We start from the raw sequence: 18,513 nt of genomic DNA on the forward strand, positions 1-18,513 counted from the left end.
ATATGGCCACAATCTTGTTCAACCCTACCAAGGTCAACACACGGCGCAAGTGGATATCCTGCAAGAGGGGAGGATCTGCTCTGAAAAAGGGATGGTGATGCCCTGAAGGGACCCACATCTGCCCAGGCGTCCACCCCCACCAGCACAACATCTCTTTTCAGCCTCAACACACCTATAGTCGTGCCCAGGAGGGATGGGGACCCATCTTTGGTGGGGTCCACCTCTACCACATGAAGAGCCCTATTTCAGTGGCTCCAATTTCTCAGCCAGCCGTGGGATGGGGAAACCAATCAAGGGGGTGACCGTTTCATGGGCTCCCGGGGCTATTTATCATCCCCGGACCCGGCGCAGCACCGGGAGAAGGGAGCGACTCCTCTGGCTGCTGCGAGCTCCGAGTCTATTGACCCGCTTTAGGACTCTTTGGAAGAGATGAACTTTTTTTTTTTTTTCCCTTTCTCCCTTTTTCCAGATCACTGACTCAGCAAATTAGAACAAGAATATAATTTAGCAATACAGCGGTTTTTGAAAGACACAGTCCCCCTCTCTTCATCCCCACCGCCCAAATAGATTTTTTTTTTTTCCTCTTCACTATTCATTCAGAGCTGATGCTAATTGAAAAACGTAGAACGTGACTAAGAAAACGGTGGGTTGTCTCTTTGGGACGACCAGAGGATGGGCAATGCCCTCGTGCCAGGATGCGCAATTCACTGATGTCTGGGTGACTTTTTAGCCTTTGCTGGCTCTGGGGATGCACTCACCGGCAGGAAGGAGCGCGCCGGCACAGCTGACGGTGGGATCAGCTCCCGGAAAAATCCAACCCGGCTCAAGCACCACACCTGGGGGACTTGGCAGACAGGATTTGGCCCAGAGCACCCACGGGTGTGCAGCAACAGGCAGGCTCTGCCAGAGCGGTGTGTCCGTGTGCCACCCCTGCGCGCATCCCAGCACCACCGGCACCCAGCCCTCGCCACGCCACACCACGCCACGCCACGCCACGCCATGCCACGCCACACCACCAGCAGCTGCCCACGGCCCTGGCTGAATTTCAGACCCACGCGACAACCTGAGTCACCGGACTTTTCCTGCGCTCCCCATGAAAATATCACACGTCCCTGGCGGATTTGGCAAGGTGGCACCCCGACCCAATGGCGGCTTGCAGCGGCTCTCCTCCGAGGGCAACACCCATGGGTGGACTGTGGTGGGCAGCGACAGCCCAATACCACCCCAAAGCCCCTCACCAGGGGGATCCGGGCACCCCCGCGCCCAGGGGTGCTCCCGGCTCAGTCGGGTGCCGAAGCAGGCGGGGACTGCAGCTCAGCGGCCATCGGGAAATCCGGCTGGTGCCTTACGGACTCATCCTGACTGCCCCGGGCAGATGCTGGCCCAGGGAGACACGGCAGGGCCACAGCACGGGAGGTGCTGCCCAGCGCACGCTGCAGCTGTTTACCACCCAAAACCAGGGACCGCCGTGCTCCTGCTCGGAGCGAAGAGTGAGCTAAGGGGCTGGGCTCCACGGCACCACGACCATGGGTTTCACCGTCACCGATTACCCCCAAGCTCTGCCCTGAAAAGCCGCCTCCTGCCTCGCCATCCTCTGACCCGATCGCCGGGTTAGAAGCCGCTCCCTGGCTCGGGGAGCTGCCGCCCACCCAGGACAAGGGATGCCGGCACTGAAACTCAAGCAGAGACCCGCTGCTGCCCACGCCTGCAAAGGGGAGAGCGAAACCCAGCGTGCCCGGGGACCCCAGGGAGAGACCCCAGCCCTCCTCCCCAAGCCAATCAACCCCAGTACATAAGGGAGGGCGGGGGCTGGGGCACTGGGCAGAGCGCACATCTCACGGTGAGAACTGTTAATGGAAAAGGGAAAAATAAAAAAGTAAGAAGTACCAGGTGTTTTATTATCTAGGGCAAGATCCGAACCCAGGAGCGCAGCCCGAGGAGGGGTTAGGGTGCCTGAGAGGGGCCGGTTACCTCCAGTGCTGCAGAAGGCTTCTTTTTGAGTTCTTCACATTTTCGGAATTTGCAAATCTGGTGGCCAGTTTTGCGATTCCTACAACTGCTGCACTGCTCGCAGTTTATCCGTCTTCGGCAGGGCGGGCACATGCCGCATCTTTTCCGTTTCTTTTTCCCCGAATTGATGGCAGATGCCAACTCATTCTGCATGGGATACTCTGCCAAGCCAGCCATATGGAGCGCGCTCTCTGCCAGAAACACGCCGGCAGGGGTCATAATGAAAAGGCCTGGGTTGATGGGAAAAGCCCCCAGGTAAGGAAAATCAGAGGGGCCGTTCATTGTCTCTGCAGCTGAGACTGCCTCCATGTCAGAGATACCAGTCCCGTGGTCGCTTGCTAGAGGAAGATGCTCCTGTACCACTCTTTTGAGCATTTCTGTCGACTGAGCAAACTGTTGTAGGGCGGTCTGTCCTTCTGAGGAGATCTCCGACACCCGGTCTAATTTGCTCAGCATACTAGAGATGTTTTTGTGCTTTGAGGTAGAATGACTTTTATCCACAGTCGCTTCGTTGCCATTAGCTAAGGGGTTGCCTTTCTCTGAATGTTCGCTTACCGAGCTGCTGCTACCAAAGGTGGAATAGTGGGAGAGTGGACGGGACTTCTTAAGACTTTTGTTCAAAGGTTCACTTATTATTCCACTTTTGTTCCTCCTCTCAGAATTGACAGGGGGTTGAGAGTCATCTTGGTTATTTTTTTCCGTCTCTGGCTTGTTCCCAGTGTCTTGATGGGAGCCCGAATTTGACATGGTGCCCGGAGCACAACAACGAAACCAAACCCAAAATAAAAAAAAAAAAAAAAAAAACCAAAAAACCCCAAAAACCCACCCCCAACGCCAAAGCGAAAGACCCCCAAAGCCCTTCTGGTAGCACCAGCCCGCCAGCCACCGGGGAAAGCTCAGACGGGAACGCTCATCAACGGGGCGTCTCCTCCAGCGTCGGCTGCAGAGGACTTCAGTCCGATCTCAGTGCAAAGACATACTCTGCAGCTCTGGTACACAACATGCGGCTCTGGAAGTAGAAAAGAAAAGAGAGTTAGCGCTGGCAAGAGCCAACGGGCTTTTCAAAGCGCCTCTTCCTCCCCCTGCCATGAAAGTCTCAGCGCCGCGAACAAAGAAACTCCAGGGAACGGACCTCGGTGGAGATCCGTTCCGCTGCTCTTTAAAAGGGTCGCCATCCAGACAGAAACGGGGGGTCACAGGGGAAGTCCTGGCCTGGTAGCAATGGCACTCCAACGCTTAAAGGCTCTCTGTGCCCGGCTCTCCTCCCCCAGGGACTGCAGCCCCAGGGAAGTCACGGGGCTCATCTCCTGCTCCGCTCCAGCGGCGTGCAGCCCCCACGCCGGATGGGACCGCGGGCGTCCGCGGGATGGCCCCGAGCCGGCAGCCGGAGCTCGTGCGAGGGGCACCCGGTCCCCACCCCGCAGCCGCCCGCGTCCCCCCAGCTGGGTGCCATGCAGGCAGCAGGTTGCAGGCACAGCCATGCCCTGGCTTCCACTCCCCCCCAGATGATGCTGCTCACCCAGCTCAGGCTAGGCTGCGCCCCTCACCCTCCTCCTCCTCCTCCTCCTGGACCCTCATCCCCGGGCCAGCACTGCACACCAGCACTGGGCAGGGCAAGGAAGCCACATGGGGAGCTGCAGCATCCACCTCCAAACCCCACCAAGAGCTGCCACGTCCACCTCCAAGTCCCATGGGGAGCTGCAGCGTCCACCTCCAAACCCCACCAAGAGCTGCCACGTCCACCTCCAAGTCCCATGGGGAGCTGCAGCGTCCACCTCCAAACCCCACCAAGAGCTGCCACGTCCACCTCCAAATCCCATGGGGAGCTGCAGCGTCCACCTCCAAACCCCACCAAGAGCTGCCACGTCCACCTCCAAGTCCCATGGGGAGCTGCAGCGTCCACCTCCAAACCCCACCAAGAGCTGCCACGTCCACCTCCAAGTCCCATGGGGAGCTGCAGCGTCCACCTCCAAACCCCACCAAGAGCTGCCACGTCCACCTCCAAGTCCCATGGGGAGCTGTCGTGTCCACCTCCGAGCCCCTGCAGCGTCCACCTCCAAACCGCATGGGCAGCCATGGTGTCCACCTCCAAACCCCACAGGGAGCTGCAGCATCTGCTTCCAAGCCCCATGAGGAGCTGCAGCGTCCACCTTCAAACCCCGTAGGGAGCCACAGTGTCCACCTCCAAGTGCCAGTGCTGACCTCCTGCCATGCCCCGAGTGCCCTGCCCACACACCCACCGCAGGCGCCCGGCCGCTCCGGCGGAGGCGAGAGCCCCCCCTCGGCGCCGTTCCCCGGAGCGGGGGCGATGCCGCCATCCCCGGGGCGGCTCTGGGGCAGCTGGGCCCAGTGTGGCTGCAAACACTTGTTGTGAAATTCCTCCTCCTCCCCTCCCGAGCACGCACGCACGCACGCACAGGCACGGCCGGAGTAATCAGGCTTTAGAGGAGAAAAGCTGCAGGGCTTAGCGGAGCAGGAACCCACGTCCCCACCCCGGCAGCTGGGGGAGGGCAGCACCGGGAGGAGGCCCCTCGCCTGCCCTGTCCCACCATCCCGGCTATCCCGGCAGCCTCCTCTCCCAAGTCCGGGCAGGGATGGGGCCATGTGCGGAAAGCTCTGCCCGGACCCTGGCTCCTGCCCAGGGGCGATGCAGCAGAACGAGGGGCACCCCTGCACCCCCTGCACCCCGCTCCTGCTCATCCGTCACCCTTCGTGTCCCCTTCATCGCAGCCGAGCCGTGATGCAGCCCCAGCAACCCCGCTGCAGCCCAGGACCCTTCCCCACGGACACGGCTCAGCAGCCGAGCTGCGGGCATCGCTGTTAAAATGCTGATGGGGGCAAGGTGCCCGCGCCAACCACCACGGTACTGGCAGAGGAAGACAGCCCGTCTCACCCCGGTGCCAGAGCCTGCAGAGAAACCCCCCCGCCCTCGCGCTAAAAACCGCTTGCTTCAGCTGCTGCGGGATTTAAGATGCAGCGTGGATCGATGCAGGGCTCGGGTTCCAGCCTGGAGCTCGCCAGGCCACGTGGGGAGGGAGGGCTGCGGCGGCAGGACCGACCGCCTTGCCGGGCATCGCGCTCCGCGCCGGGCAGGGGGATGCTGGGCGGTGGCCAGGCTGGGGTGCACCCATTTAGGGTGCTGGGAGGGTGGGTGAGCCGCTGCCGTGCAGCTGGGGCACCCGTCCCCGGCTGCCGGGGAGGTGGGGGACCCGTCCCTGGAGGCGTTAGGACGGGTCACACCTTAACGCCGAAAGCAACGGGCGCTGGGGCCGGAGCGGGGAGCACGGCAGGAAAAGCACCGGACGGGAGGATGTGAGATAAAGCCGCCCGGCGGCGTTATCTCGCGCCCGCCCGCGGCTGCCTTTCCTGCGGCCCTGCGCCTCTTCCGCCCCGCGGCGCGGCAGCCCCGCTCGGCCGCCGAGCAGGGAGCCAAGCGCCGGGCCAGGTCAGCCCGGGATTTAGTAGCCTGCCCACTCGCCTTGCGGCGTTGTAGCCGCCGAGCCGCGGTGCTGCTGCGGCGTTAACCGGGGGTCTCCAGCCACGACCAGGAGCGCGCCTCGCGTCGCTCTGGCAAAGAGCCCGAGTCGTGCCCGCGTGGGGCTCAGCGCCACGCCGGAGCGTCCCCCCCAGCCCCGCGGCACAGGATGGCGGGGTCTGGGTGCCGAAGTGGGGAGGACACCGGCTGGAGGCACGCCGTGGTCGCCATCTCCATCAGTTCACATCTTCCTCCGCTGCCAGCCGCACCGGCCAGCCTTCCCCAGCTGGCTCTAGCAGGCAGCTGCCTGCTGGTCCCACCCTGCCGCGTACATGGGGTGCCAGCAACTCCGGGCCCCTGCCAGTCGCAGCCTCCTCCGACCGGGGCTGACGGCTGCAGAGCCTGGAGCACGGCCCCCCCGAGCACCCGCTGCTGCGGCGGGTGGCACTGCGGACCCCGGCCCACCCGATGCAGCTCCCCTGTCACCCACGGGGACAAGGGGCACGCCGCCATGTCCCCTCTCAGCCCCAGCGGTGCAAGGCGGTGCCCAGCTGCTGGCACGGGGTGCTGCGCCGAGCCGTGCCGAGCCGTGCCGAGCCGTGCCGAGCGGCGCCACCGCACAATCCCGCCATTGTCCCGGCCGTCACTCTGCCTCCGCCAGCTCCCACCATCTGCAACCGCCTGGCGCTGCCCTCCAGCACCCCGGGGCCGCGCTTCTCCGCGGCGGCAGGCACCGGGCACCGCTGCCATGGGTCCCCCCCACCCCGACACTGCGGGACCACCCAGCGCAGCAGACATCTCAGCTGCTCCTCGCCAGCCTCTGCCCGGCCGGGTTGCTAATTGCAGCAGGGGGAGGAATTAATGATCTTAATCCCTTCTTTATGATTGACCCGAGAAAAGACTGTGCGGGCCCCCCCGTCCCGTTTCTGCCCCTTTTCCGGCCCCCATGCCCTGGGGAAGGCGCCGGGCAGCGTCATCTGGGTCCCTGTCAGAAGGTGCTTAGTCCCGGCCGCGGCATTAAGGGGCACGTGATGGGCTCCCTCGCCCGGGTCTTTGCACCGGGCAGCTTAGCAGCCTGGAGGGACGCCAGGGTTCAAGGGGACACCACCAAGGTCGGGAGGCCCCAGGTTGCAGGACCCTGCTCCCCCGCCGCTCCCCCCTGCCAGGTAAAGGCTGAGCCCACAGGGTCTGAAAGCTGGGTGCCCCGGGGGCTCAAGTGACCGGTGAGCTACAGCACCCAGGTGAGACCGTCACTTGGGTGTCACCTGCTTCGCCCCCTCCCACCAAGACCCATTTCCATGGGTCACCCCAAAAACCTGCCCCCCGCCAGTCCGGGATGCTCGGCTGGGGCGAGGCAGCAGCGCTCTCCCGTGGTCCAGGGCGGGAGAAAGGGAGCTCTCCTCTCCCGGGGGCTTCCCCGCGGAGCTCAGCCCAGCACCACCCCACATCCCCGGGGCTCCCCGCATCCCGGCACCTCGGGGACCGCGCTGCAGCAGTCCTAACAATCCCCAAAAAAATAAAGGTTGCAAAAGCACCCAGAGAAACCATCGTCAGCTGATGGACTGAGTCTCCCTGATTGCGGGCACCATTTACCGTCAGAGGGGAGCAGGAGAGGAGCTTCGCTTCTCGTAAAAAAATGACAAGCTACGATTTCCAGCCTGCTCCCCTGTGTTATTTCACTGCATCGCTGGAAAGCCATCAGCTCCTGCCGACACAAAAAGTCTCGTCTTCAAGGAAGAACTTCTGCTTTCCTTTAATTTTAAATAAATCAACCTCCTCCCGGAAAAGCTGCCGGTCGGTCAGCCGTGCACAGACACGGCCGTAAAGGGAGAGGAAAGCAGCAAAGCCAAAGCCGAGCTGCTCCCGGGCTCCGGAGACAAAGGGAGAAAATAAAAGTTCGGCTTTTTTCTAATCCCGGGGCGCTGGGTGGGCACCGGGGGCGGCGGCTTTGTCCACCCGGAGCAGACGGAGGACGAGGACGGAAGGGACCCCGGCATCTTTTCAGCCTCGAGAAAGGCGGTAATTGTCCCCTGCGCCGGGTTTTTGTCCCCGCTTCCTCCCCCTCGCCACGCGGCCACCCGCCCAGCGCAGCCCCCACCTCCCTCGCAAAGCCCTGGTGATGGGCGGACGAACGGACGGACAGATGGACAGACTCAGCTGCACCACGGGCAGACCTAAGGAGGGCACCCACCACCAGCACTTGCCCCTCTCCAAGGCATCCCAGGAAGGGTATAGGTCGAGGGAGGCTGCAGCTGGAGGTACCTTCCCAGCTGGAGGTACCACTCGCAGCTCCAGAGAGGGGCCAGAGGTGGGCCCTCAACCACCCTGGCCAACAGCCATGGACAGGACCTCGGGATAGCCAGGATTGCGGGGCCATGGGTGGTGGGAGCGACGCATGGGGAGTCCCAAGACACCCTTGAGGCATCCTAGTGTCTGAAACACACCCTGGGATGAGAAAAGCCAGCAGGTAGAACAGGACCACCACCCTCTAGCACCATCATGGGTCAGAAGGTCCAGCTGCAACCCAGGTCAAAGGCTCAGGAGAACAAGCACCACCCAAACAAGGTTCAATGCAGCTCCAAACCCAGCACCACAACACCCAGCTCAGCTCCCAGGTACCCGATTTCCACAGCACAGTCGAACCTGCTGCTCACTCCACTGGGTGACACAGGTCAACTGAAAGCTGGGGTGATGTCTTATCACAGCCTCATCGACCAGAAGTCAGGCAGCAGGCACCAGACCAAAGGGCTACTGGACCTCTCCGACCACACAAGGAAGCACCGTCAAGTCTTGAGCTGTCGGGGACTCAGCCAGGCGAGAGCCGGCTTCGGGGACTGCTGGCAGGGCAGAGACCCATGGCACCGTCACCTCTGGGCTGCTGCTTCTGCCAAAGCCACGTGGGGAAACAAGGTGAACCAGAGAGAAATCAAGCTGCGATCTCCCAAGGTTGAATATCCCTGCAGGACACCCATTCAGGGAGAACATGGTGCCTGATAACCAGGCATAGGCACCCTGAGGCAAAGACAAGGACGTCCTTCACCTACGTGGTTTGCAAGCCATCACCTCTGTCAACCCAACAGCCCCGAAGCTCCGCTCTTCGCATTCATCCTCCCAAAAACTGGTCCAGCCAGAAGATCGACTCCTGGATGCGCCATAGAAGTTACCATCTCCAGACATCAAGAGAGGACGCCCAGGCCTGGGGGAAGTTTGGGCAGTGTCGTAAATGCTAAGCCTCACCCTGGGCGTTTGCAGGTTAACGAGCCAGAGGTATGACGGGTCGCCAGATGGGCAACTGGCATGGAGATAGTTCATCTCCCGTGCTCCAGAACATCCTTCGAAGGGCCAGTCGTGGCAGCCGCTCTGCTCATCTCTGCTGCCGAGGTGGCACTGAGGGACGTTAAGAAGCCAACTCGTGAATTAAAAAGGCTATGGAAGATTAAATCCAGCATCTGGAGTTAGCCCTGGAAGCAGATGGCGAATCATCATGGCGCACAGAGTGGCTTTCACCCGTCTCCTCCTTGCAGGCAGCCGCTCTGCTCTGGGGGTGCCTCCCAGGAGCAGCTCTGACGCAGCCTGGCCAGCGAGGGCCAGGGACGGTGCGGTGAGGCCATGCCGCCATCCTGCCGATGCCCAGCTGAGCAGGCAGGAGGTGATGCCACCTCCCCAGGTGGGCTCCCTGCGCCAGGGCTCCAGCAAAGGCGTATTTTCTCCCCGCTGGTGGTGGGTTTCCCCACGTAACCCCATGGCTGCTGTGGGCTTCCCAACCCGCCGGCGCACCGTGCCGGTACGGCACAGCCACGCAGGGACGCCCGACTTGGGCAAATGAACCCAAGCAAGGCAGAGCCTATCAGCAACGTGGACTTCCAAGGAGGTTACCACTGCAGAGAGGACAAGGATGTCCCCAGGGACCCCACCGCCTCCATGCACACCCTTGAACCTCGCCCTGCGGCCGGCCCCGTGCGCACCCTGCCGCCCCGCTGAGCTGCGGTGCCGGCACAGCCGGAGCCACTGCCGTGGGGACCGACCTGCGCCCCGGGCCGCCCCACACCGCCCGACCGGGAAACGTGGCTGCGTCCTGCCTCCACGGGGTGGTGGTTACGGATTAAGGAGTCTTAAATGTCAGACGACCAGGCGCTCCCTGGAAATCCACTTATCTCCGCTGCCACTCGGAGCGGCCAGAGCCGGGCGGTTATGGAGATAACGCGATTTGAAGCGTCCACCCGAGCATCGCAGGGCTGCGGGTGCCCTGCGGACAACGCCAGGCACCTCCTCCCCTCCTCCGCTCACCCAGCTGCTGCCCAGAGAGCCGGGTGACGGCCGCGCTGCTCAGCCCGGGGGCTGCACCCACCTGCACGACCCCCCCCTTCCCCAATTCGGGGGGACGAGGGAGGCTTGGCAGCCTCCCCTCCCCGGCGCTCATCCATCCCACCCCCCCTGTGCCAAAGCTGCGCCAATTCGCTGCCCAAATCCTAAAACGACTGTAACTAAAACCTACCAGATTGAGCTTCGGGAAGGGCCCCCCCCGCTTCTCCCCCCCTCCAAATGGGATTGAACAGATCTGCGCTCGCACGAGCCCAGCTCGCAGCCAAGCAGCATCTGACATTCACGCGCCGTGGCACGGCTCTCTGCCGCTCGCCCACTCCCCCCGGCTTGGCATCGCCCTGCCTAACGCTGTCCCCCTGGAGATGAGGCATCACTCCCAGCCCAGCAGAACCCCCCTGCCCTCTCCAAAGCCGCCCCAGACCCTCCTGGAGGGACCCCAGCTCTTTGGGCCAGCTAGTCCCCGGTGTCCCCCCTACCGAGGGAGGTCCCCAAGGTGATTTCAGGGCTGCGACGTTCAGGAGAGCAGGTTGAATGACCCAAGGGCGCTGGGGCCAGGCGCACAGCGGGCCAGCAACAACGGGCATCCCGGCAAGAGCCCCGAGAGCCACCGCAAAGGGCTGCGGGGGGCCCAGGCAAACCTTCGCCCCGGGGAGACCCGCACGCAGCCTCACCGAGGCCAAGCTAAGACGTGTGAATTGCTCCCGTTAACAGATGGGGCGATTACAGCGTAAATTACTTGGGGTCTAACCGATAACCAGGTCACGGAGAGACCGATCAGCAGGCGCAGAGCTCCGAGAAGTTAATTAAAAATAAGAAAAAAAGTTGTAGGCACAGCCGCATGGGAATATTTGATGGCGAAGAGCCCCAAATCCATCAGTGCCACCTCCAAGCGCCACCTCCAATAGTGCCCAAATCCATCAAGAGCAGCCCCAGCCTGGAGGGGTCCCCTTGTTCTCCCAGCTCTCTCAAAACCTCATCCCTCCACATCCCACCAGGCAGCTCCGTGGTGGCAAGAGCACAAACCAAGGGGCTGTGCCAGATCCCAGGAGAGCCGGCGAAGGGCAGGGCCGGTGCACCCGGGGAGCACCTGTGTCACCGTCACCACCGGCGAGCAAGAAGCGTGCCGGCCACGGGAGCGTGCACTTGAGAGCCCCAGGGCCAGCCCAGTGGATTTGAGTTTGGTCATTAATGGGTGGTGGGGACCTCGTGGTCCTTAGTGCTGAGACCCCCACCTCAAAGGCGGCAGGGCACAGCTAGCACCTCGGTGCCTGCGCCCCATGGACCAAGCGAGCGCAGGGAAGTGAGGCAGGAGCCGTGCAAGCAAGGGTGCGGCGAGCACGCAGCCTGGCCGGCCACCCCTCTGCGGGCTGAAGAAGACATTGACATCCAAGAGGCATCTCCGCCGCTCACACCAAAAACACCCCGGAGGGCTGGATCCCTGCTGCTTCTGCGCCGGTGGGTTTAAGGTGTGCAATCCCCCGCCCCGAGCCCCCGAGCCCCCAGCAAGCGCCCGCTCCCGAAGGCAACTGCTTTGGAGGAATCGCTTTTACCAGCGGGAAGGCGGCGGCACAGTCGGAAAGCCGCTGGGGTCCGCAACCGGCAGCTATTGACAGATGTCTAAGAGGACGGTGAATAATCCCGTCTTCCTCTGGGAGGATTCGGGTCGCCCTCGCCCTCGCCGGGGGTTTATCCATTGTCTGGATCTGCCGGCGGTTGTTATTTTTGGTCAGCACCACGTTTTGCTTGGCCTCGCTGGCAGGAGGGAAATAGGAGGAAGAAGAGGAAGGGGAGGAAGGCTGCCTGGCCAGGGATGGGGGGAAGAAGACTGGCTCAGCTTTGGGAGGGGGCAGCCCAGGTCGGTCTCCTCCCAGCCCCACAGCCTCGCTGAGCATGGCCAAAGCTCGCCACGGCAATGGGACTGGCCAGGCCGGCGGCGAGGGCGTGGTGTGGCCCACCAACCCCGGCATCACAGCCTCCGCTGGTGCCCAGTGACCCCAGTAAGCCCAGTGGACCAGTGAGGGTTGAGAGGTTTTGGGGGGCAGGTCTCGCTGCCCGGCTGCCAGCACCCTCCTGCGCAGGCAGCAGTCGGGGTTATCTCCGCCAGCAAAAGAAAGGGCAGGGGAGCTCCGGCAGGGACCGGCCGGCCCTGCCTGCTGCCAGCACCGTCCCCCGCCCTGCCTGCAGACCCGCACGAGCCTCGGGTCCATCCTGATGGGCCACGAAGGCTGGGGAGCCTCACGAAGGCAGGTCTCCGAGCTGCCCTGACTCCCCCGGGCTGTGGACACCCATCCCTCACGCTTCACCCCCAGCACCACGGCATCCCAGGCAGCAGGCGAGCCCCGCCGGCAGGTCCCATCCTCCCCAGTAGCTTGGGCTCGCCGACACCGCGGGATGCTGCTCCCAGGGCTCAGCCAGCCGCCGGGATCCGCACCCGTCCCTCCGAGCTGGGTACAAGGGGAGGTGTGGGCAGAGCCGGAGTAAGGGGCATCCAAGAGCTCCTATGGAGAAGATGCACAGCCATGCCCCAAGACTTTGCGCTTCTCCCCATCTACCCGGCAGCGACCCGGGGAGCATCCCCGCTCGCCGGCAAGGCAGGGCTCGCCATCCTTCTGTGCGTCTCCTTTCCGTCGCCACCCGGTCTGCCGGCGAAGCGCAAAGACAATAAAAAGCTGCCTCCCCGCTCGGTGGGCTTTCGCTCCTGCAAGAGATGGAGGGCACGCCACACAAAATCGCCTCTCCCGAGCTTTCCCCGCACTCGGCACCGCTTGTCATTCAAGCAAACCCTGTGGCCTTTAAGCTGCCAAGGTACCAGAGCTGCTCCGGAATCGGAGTTCGCTCGGCTCCTGCCCTGGAGCAAGGAATCTGAAACGCTGCCACTGGAAACGAAACAGAGCATCCGTCATTTTACTTGCCAGGAATATATCCAGCCCCCAAAAAAAGAAATACTGCCTGCTAAAGAGCCAGCAACAAAAGCCCTCGATTTCACCGGCGAGGCAGAGCCCGGCATCGGGCATTTCCACCCAGGTCCTGATTCTCTACCGAATTCAAAATAACCCGAAATAAAACGAGCAGCGGAGCTGGGTCAGGGCCAGAGGGGCCGGAGCCCCCCGGGGCCGGGAGGAGGGCGCCGGGTCAGGACGGCTGGTGGGGACCGGCGACCCTGCCCAGGGTGCTACAAGGAAAATCCGTGGGTTTGGAAGAAAAAAGAGGCAGGTGGCAGAGGCAGGGCTGGAGGGACGAAGGCTCCCTCCCGCCACTGCCAAACCAGCGCATCCAAGCACAGGGTGCCCTCGGGAAGCCGCCCTGCCCGCGGCCGCTGCCAGCATCCTGCCCGCAAGCACCCCCGGCCAGGCGGGTCGTCACCCCCCGGCCATTCCCAGTCGCATCCCCAGGAAAAGGAGCAGCGCGTTCCCAGCCAGCCCAGCCCCCAGCCCAGGCACGCCAACCCAAATATCTGCAAGAGGCGCTCCCCTCCATGGGAACGGCGACTCGACACAGAGTTCACATGCCCCAGCAATGCCTGATTAAACTCCCAAACTCCCAGGGAATACCCCTGAGGCTGTCTGAAGATAAGCTAGGAGCTAGACTGCTCTCAGGAAATGCAGGAACTGGGAAAGAGCAATCACTTTTTCCTTTTAAATCCAGAATAATACAGAGCAAACCCCGGCGCTCTAGCTCGGACGCAAATGCTCGCCCGAGCTCGCTGCCGTGCGCCCCGGGAGCCTCCCGGTCCCCGGCACGACCGGGAGGTCACAGGTGACGCCAGCGCCGAGCCGGATCCTGCCGGAGGCGGTGGGGATGGAACCGGAGAGCCCAGGACAGCTCAAGGCAGCACAGGCGAGCTGAGCGTGACCTGCCGGGCTCTGCGTGCCGGGCTGGAAGACGTTGAGCGAGAGGACAGTGCTGGAGACCTGGGCAGAGGGAAGGCAGCCACCGCAAAGCCAGCGGGTACCAGATGATGGGGACACTTACTGCCAACACCTCCAGGACCTGTGATGCTCTGCAGGTGCTCCGTCATTTCGGTTCACCCTGGGGAACACCGCAGGCACTGGTTCCACCTGTCCTCGGGTCTCCTGCGACTCTCACCACCCTTCTCCTCCCCTTTGGCTTCTCCGTAGCACTAGATCCAGCTCTCCCAAGCCATCCACACGCTCAAGGGCAAGGGCAGTCAAGGAAACCATGTTGGTGCAGCACCCGATACAATGGGCGAGCTGGAGTCCCCCAGGATAAAGAAGAAGGAGATGGTGCTCCTCCCTTTCGTACCTGATGGAGCAACCATGTCCTTGTCCTCCAGGAGAGCGGAGCTGCAGGGAGGGTTTGCACCATGTCCTGGGGATCAGCGAGCCCTGGCGCTGGGGGCACCCCAGGGCAGGCAAGCAAGAACAGCCCCGTCCTGGCTGCCAGGGCTTCGATGGTGACCAACTGTGATGTCATAAGCAAGTTCTACCTTCAACCAGGACCAAAGCCAGGAAGAAGACCTGCACCGAACGCATGCCGTGCTCTTGGATGGGCAAATGTGTCTGATGCCAGAGGAGCACAGGCGATGCACCTACCCCACACCAAGCTCTCCCTCGGAGATGTCTAACAGCTCTCGGTTCTTGACACTTCTTCAAGAATCAGCCCAAGAGGAAGGGTGTCTTCCTTCCCTGTGGAAGGATGGAAGAACAGCAGTCCTGGGCAAGCTGACGGGAAGAGTCTTTAGGAAAACAGTTCCCAGCAAGCTGTTGGGACAAGAAGTCCTGCCTCAGGGATGTGGAGGCATGGTGGGGAGGGGTTGTACCAACAAGGCCCAGCTTCTGTCTTGATTGGATACCAGTTTGCCTGCAGAAAGCAATTGGACCACTACAAAACACTTAGACATCTTGCACACAGCCACAAGACCTTTCCATATATGAAGGAGGCTTGTTAGAAAGGTGGGGAGACTTTTTACCAGGGCCGTCGTGACAGGACAAGGGGCAACAGTTTTAAACTGGAAGAGGGCAGGGTTAGGTTGGACATAGGGAAGAAATGTTTTACAATGAGGGTGGTGAGACATGGGACAGGTTGCCCAGAGAAGCTGGGGATGCCCTGGAAGTGTTCAAGGCCAGGTTGGATGGGGCTTTGAGCAACCTGGTCTGGTGGAAGATGTCCCTGCCCATGGCAGGGGGGTTGGACTGGATGACCTTTGAAGGTCCCTTCCAACCCAAACCATTCTCTGGTTCTATGGTAATTTAACCACCAGCACCGAGCCTTATCAAAAAAGCACAAGTGAGACAGGTGAAGGTGGGGATCTCAAAGAACCAACCACAAGACAGTTGGAAAGCAGAGCTGGGGCCCTGGGAAGGAGGAAGGGGCCACTACCACCACCAGCCATGACATGAGTCAGGCTGGGGGCACCCTCAGATGAAAGAGCTGCAGGGGACACAGTAAGAAACAGAGGGGTTTGCTCTGCGTGTGGCCTCGAGGAGAGCGTGGAATAACCCGTCTCACAAGATGTTGCAACATGGAAGAAGATGGGGAAGAGCTGCAAGACCGAGCCTTGAGCATGAAGGAAACGCCGCATGGTGAGAGCTGGAAAGAGCTCGATGTGGTGAGCTTATCGCACTGGAGGTGTGCTTTGAGGAGACTTGATTACAGGGTGTACACATCCTTCTGGACTTACTGGTCCTTCTTGGTCCCAAGCTCTGAGGGTCTACTAGAGTTAGATATCAATGCTTCTGCCTTTTCTCACTTCCCCAAAAGCCGAGGAACAAGGTGGCAAGCTGGAACGGCAGGGAACAAGCTGGATACGGTTGTCACAGTCAGCACCTACCACAGATGGTCCACCCCCTCCCCAGCCAGCCCAGGGGGGGTTCAGAGCCCCCAGTCTCTTCCCAGGGACCTGGCACTCAATTGGTGACCCCCCTGCAAGAGAACAGTCTTCCTTCACCCGTGCAGAAGGGTTTGATCCCATGCCCTCCTGAAACCCAACACCCACGTCCCCATCTCCGGATGGGTCCTCCTGCCACAGCACCAGCAAGCCCCCGAGATGGGAGGAACGGGGCCTCCAGAGCACGGGGCACCAACCCAAAGGGTTGGCATCCCCACTGCCTGCTCTCAGCTTCCATGATGGACATCCTCCTCCATCTGCTGCTCTCTCCACCCTGCTCCATCTCCTTCTCCTCCCTCTTCCCCACGTTGGCACCACCGCGGCACAGACTCACACACCCTGCCCCTGGTGACTTGCTCCATGGTAGCAGAGCCCAAGGGAGCCTGGAGGACGAGCAGGGGCTGTGGGGGCAAGCTGGGCAGGGAGCCCCAGCAGCCTCCATCCCCCAGCGAGCAGGGTCGGTCGTGCAGGTGGTGGATCGGGCGGAAAGAAACTCATCCCCGCAGCTAGGGTGAGCCGCCGACATTTTAAGGACTGTCCACGACGCCCTCCTCGGTCTTCTGGCGGGTGGTCAGCAAATCCAAGGGATGACTAAGGGCACGGTGGGGGGAATGCTGCGCTCACAAAACGGAGGAAGGCGCATTACCATCGCAAGGGCTTCACAAAGACCCATCCTTGGGGTTTTTTCCCTCCTTTGGTACCTTTTAAGACATTTGACATGGGGCGCATCCAGGTTAAGACTAGAAAAACATTCCCCAGCACTTCCTGACCGGGTTCCCCTTGACCAGGGTGGCTTCCCCATCCTTGTGTAACCTGGATGGACCCACGTGGCCTCCCCGCACCTTCTCTTACATGATGTGAAGCTGAACCTCAGTACCGGGAGGGGGAACATCCTCCTTAAGGATTTTGCAGAGAAAGAGGGAATCCTTTATCCCAACGATGCATTTTAATGATGCATCAAAGCCCAAACCCCGCGCCCGGGCGTTCCCAGGGCTGCAGCCCTCACCGTCCCTCGCGGCCGAGGGAAGTGGCCGGCACCTGCGGGGGATTCGGGATGGGCGTCTCCAGAGGACAGCCGCAGACGTCCTCGTGTCCCCGCAGCGGGCGGCCCCGCTTCGGCTCAAGGGGTTTAAGCTGAACTAGTGCAAGTCCCTGCTGCAGACCCCCGAGGCGTAAGGCTCCCTGAGCTCTTAATGGGCTTACGGAGCTGCTGGGACCAGAGCCGCTCCCCCAGCGCAGGGGCTGGGGGGACTTAAAGGCGCCGCCGGCCAGCAGCCCCCCACGGCACCGCCGACACCGGCCATCCCTGGCACGGCGGCAGCCACCCGCCAGTCCCATCCCCGCCGGGCTATCGCTGACGGTGCCGAACGCTCAGCCTGCTCCTGCCCCGTCCCAAACCCTGCCTGCTCCTGCCTGCACTGGCACCCACACCCACACACCCATGCCTGTACTTGCGTCTGCACCCTGCACCAGAACCCCACGCCCGCGCCGCATGCCTGCATCTGCACCAGCGCCCCATGCCTGCGCCCCATGCCTGCACCTGCACCTGCACCAGCACCCCATGCCTGCGCCCCATGCCTGCACCTGCACCTGCACCAGCACCCCATGCCTGCGCCCCATGCCTGCACCTGCACCTGCACCAGCACCCCATGCCTGCACCCCATGCCTGCACCTGCACCCTGCACCAGCACCCCATGCCTGCGCCCCATGCCTGCACCTGCACCTGCACCAGCACCCCATGCCTGCGCCCCATGCCTGCACCTGCACCCTGCACCAGCACCCCATGCCTGCGCCCCATGCCTGCACCTGCACCTGCACCAGCACCCCATGCCTGCGCCCCATGCCTGCGCCCCATGCCTGCGCCCCATGCCTGCACCTGCACCCTGCACCAGCACCCCATGCCTGCACCCCATGCCTGCACCTGTACCCCGTGGCCCACGCCTGCACCCCACGCTGGCACCCCGCGCCCGCCCTCCACTGCTCACCCCACGTCTGTGCTCCATATCTGGCCCCATGCCCGCACCCCACATCTCGCCCCACTGCATCACCCGGGCCACGCGGAGCCCACGCAGCAGGACTGGGGAGTGCCTGGCATCGGGGCAGGATCGGGGCAGGACCAGCTGCAGGTTCCAGCCTCTCCGGGGGGCTCAGACCCCCCTCAAATTCAGGCTGGGGGTGACAGGAGCGTGTGTCACCCAGCACCCTGCCCGGTGAGGATGGAAGGGCCAGCACACCATCCCACGCCATCCCCGGGAAATCCTGTTTTTCCGGGCTTGAATCAAGCAGAGGGGACCGGGAACGACGGCCGGCAGGAGCGGGGCCGGCAGGGAAAATCCTGCTGGAAAGCAGCAAAACCCCATCCCCGACAAGCCCGACCCGCGCTGCCGAGGCAGCCCCTCGCCGGCCCCTCGCCAGCCTGCCGCGCTCCGGCAGGGACAGCTCTGCCGTCCTGCTTCATCGTATTTTGGGGGCTTGGGCTCCGGCGTGTAGGTTTGTGCCTTTGGGTGTTTTCAGAGGGGAGATATATTAAAAAAAAAAAAAAAGAAAAAAAAAAACAAAAAACCTGGGCACGCAATTAAGCTCCTGCGATTTCCATATCAGCTGCTGTACATGCACACGGCATGGAAAAATCCTTAGGAAATTTCTGCTAAAAATTAAAAAAAATAAAGGAAAACCCACAGAAGGCTGAGCTCGCTGGACGCAGCACGCCAGGAGGGGCTGACAGAGCCGTTACGGTCTATTGGGCCAATAATCCACAAACTAAGACGGATTTATTGTACATGGCAGATCGTAACAGCTCCAAAGAAACCATCACTGTCTCCCGGTGCTTAAAATTCACTTTCTTGGGGGAAAAAAA

General features: G+C 62.1%; 1 protein-coding gene across 2 annotated transcripts in view; it reads right to left on the minus strand.

Annotated features, from left to right (window-relative positions):
- The window catches only part of CXXC5 (CXXC finger protein 5), a 39,496-nt gene that overhangs the window by 4,073 nt on the left and 16,910 nt on the right, over nt 1-18,513 (minus strand). The window contains exons 1-2 of one of the 2 annotated variants that reach the window (XM_075163969.1): nt 9,511-9,595; nt 1,972-3,019 (exon numbers count right to left, since the gene is read on the minus strand). In XM_075163969.1, coding sequence (XP_075020070.1) covers nt 1,972-2,757 — 786 coding nt within the window. In that variant the 5' untranslated portion in view covers nt 2,758-3,019; nt 9,511-9,595. Of the gene's footprint in view, nt 1-1,971; nt 3,020-9,510; nt 9,596-18,513 lie in introns of those variants that run through there. The other variant, XM_075163968.1, reaches the window with a different exon arrangement.

Source organism: Calonectris borealis, chromosome 15, assembly GCF_964195595.1.
Source record: "Calonectris borealis chromosome 15, bCalBor7.hap1.2, whole genome shotgun sequence".
Taxonomy (NCBI): Eukaryota; Metazoa; Chordata; class Aves; order Procellariiformes; family Procellariidae; genus Calonectris; species Calonectris borealis.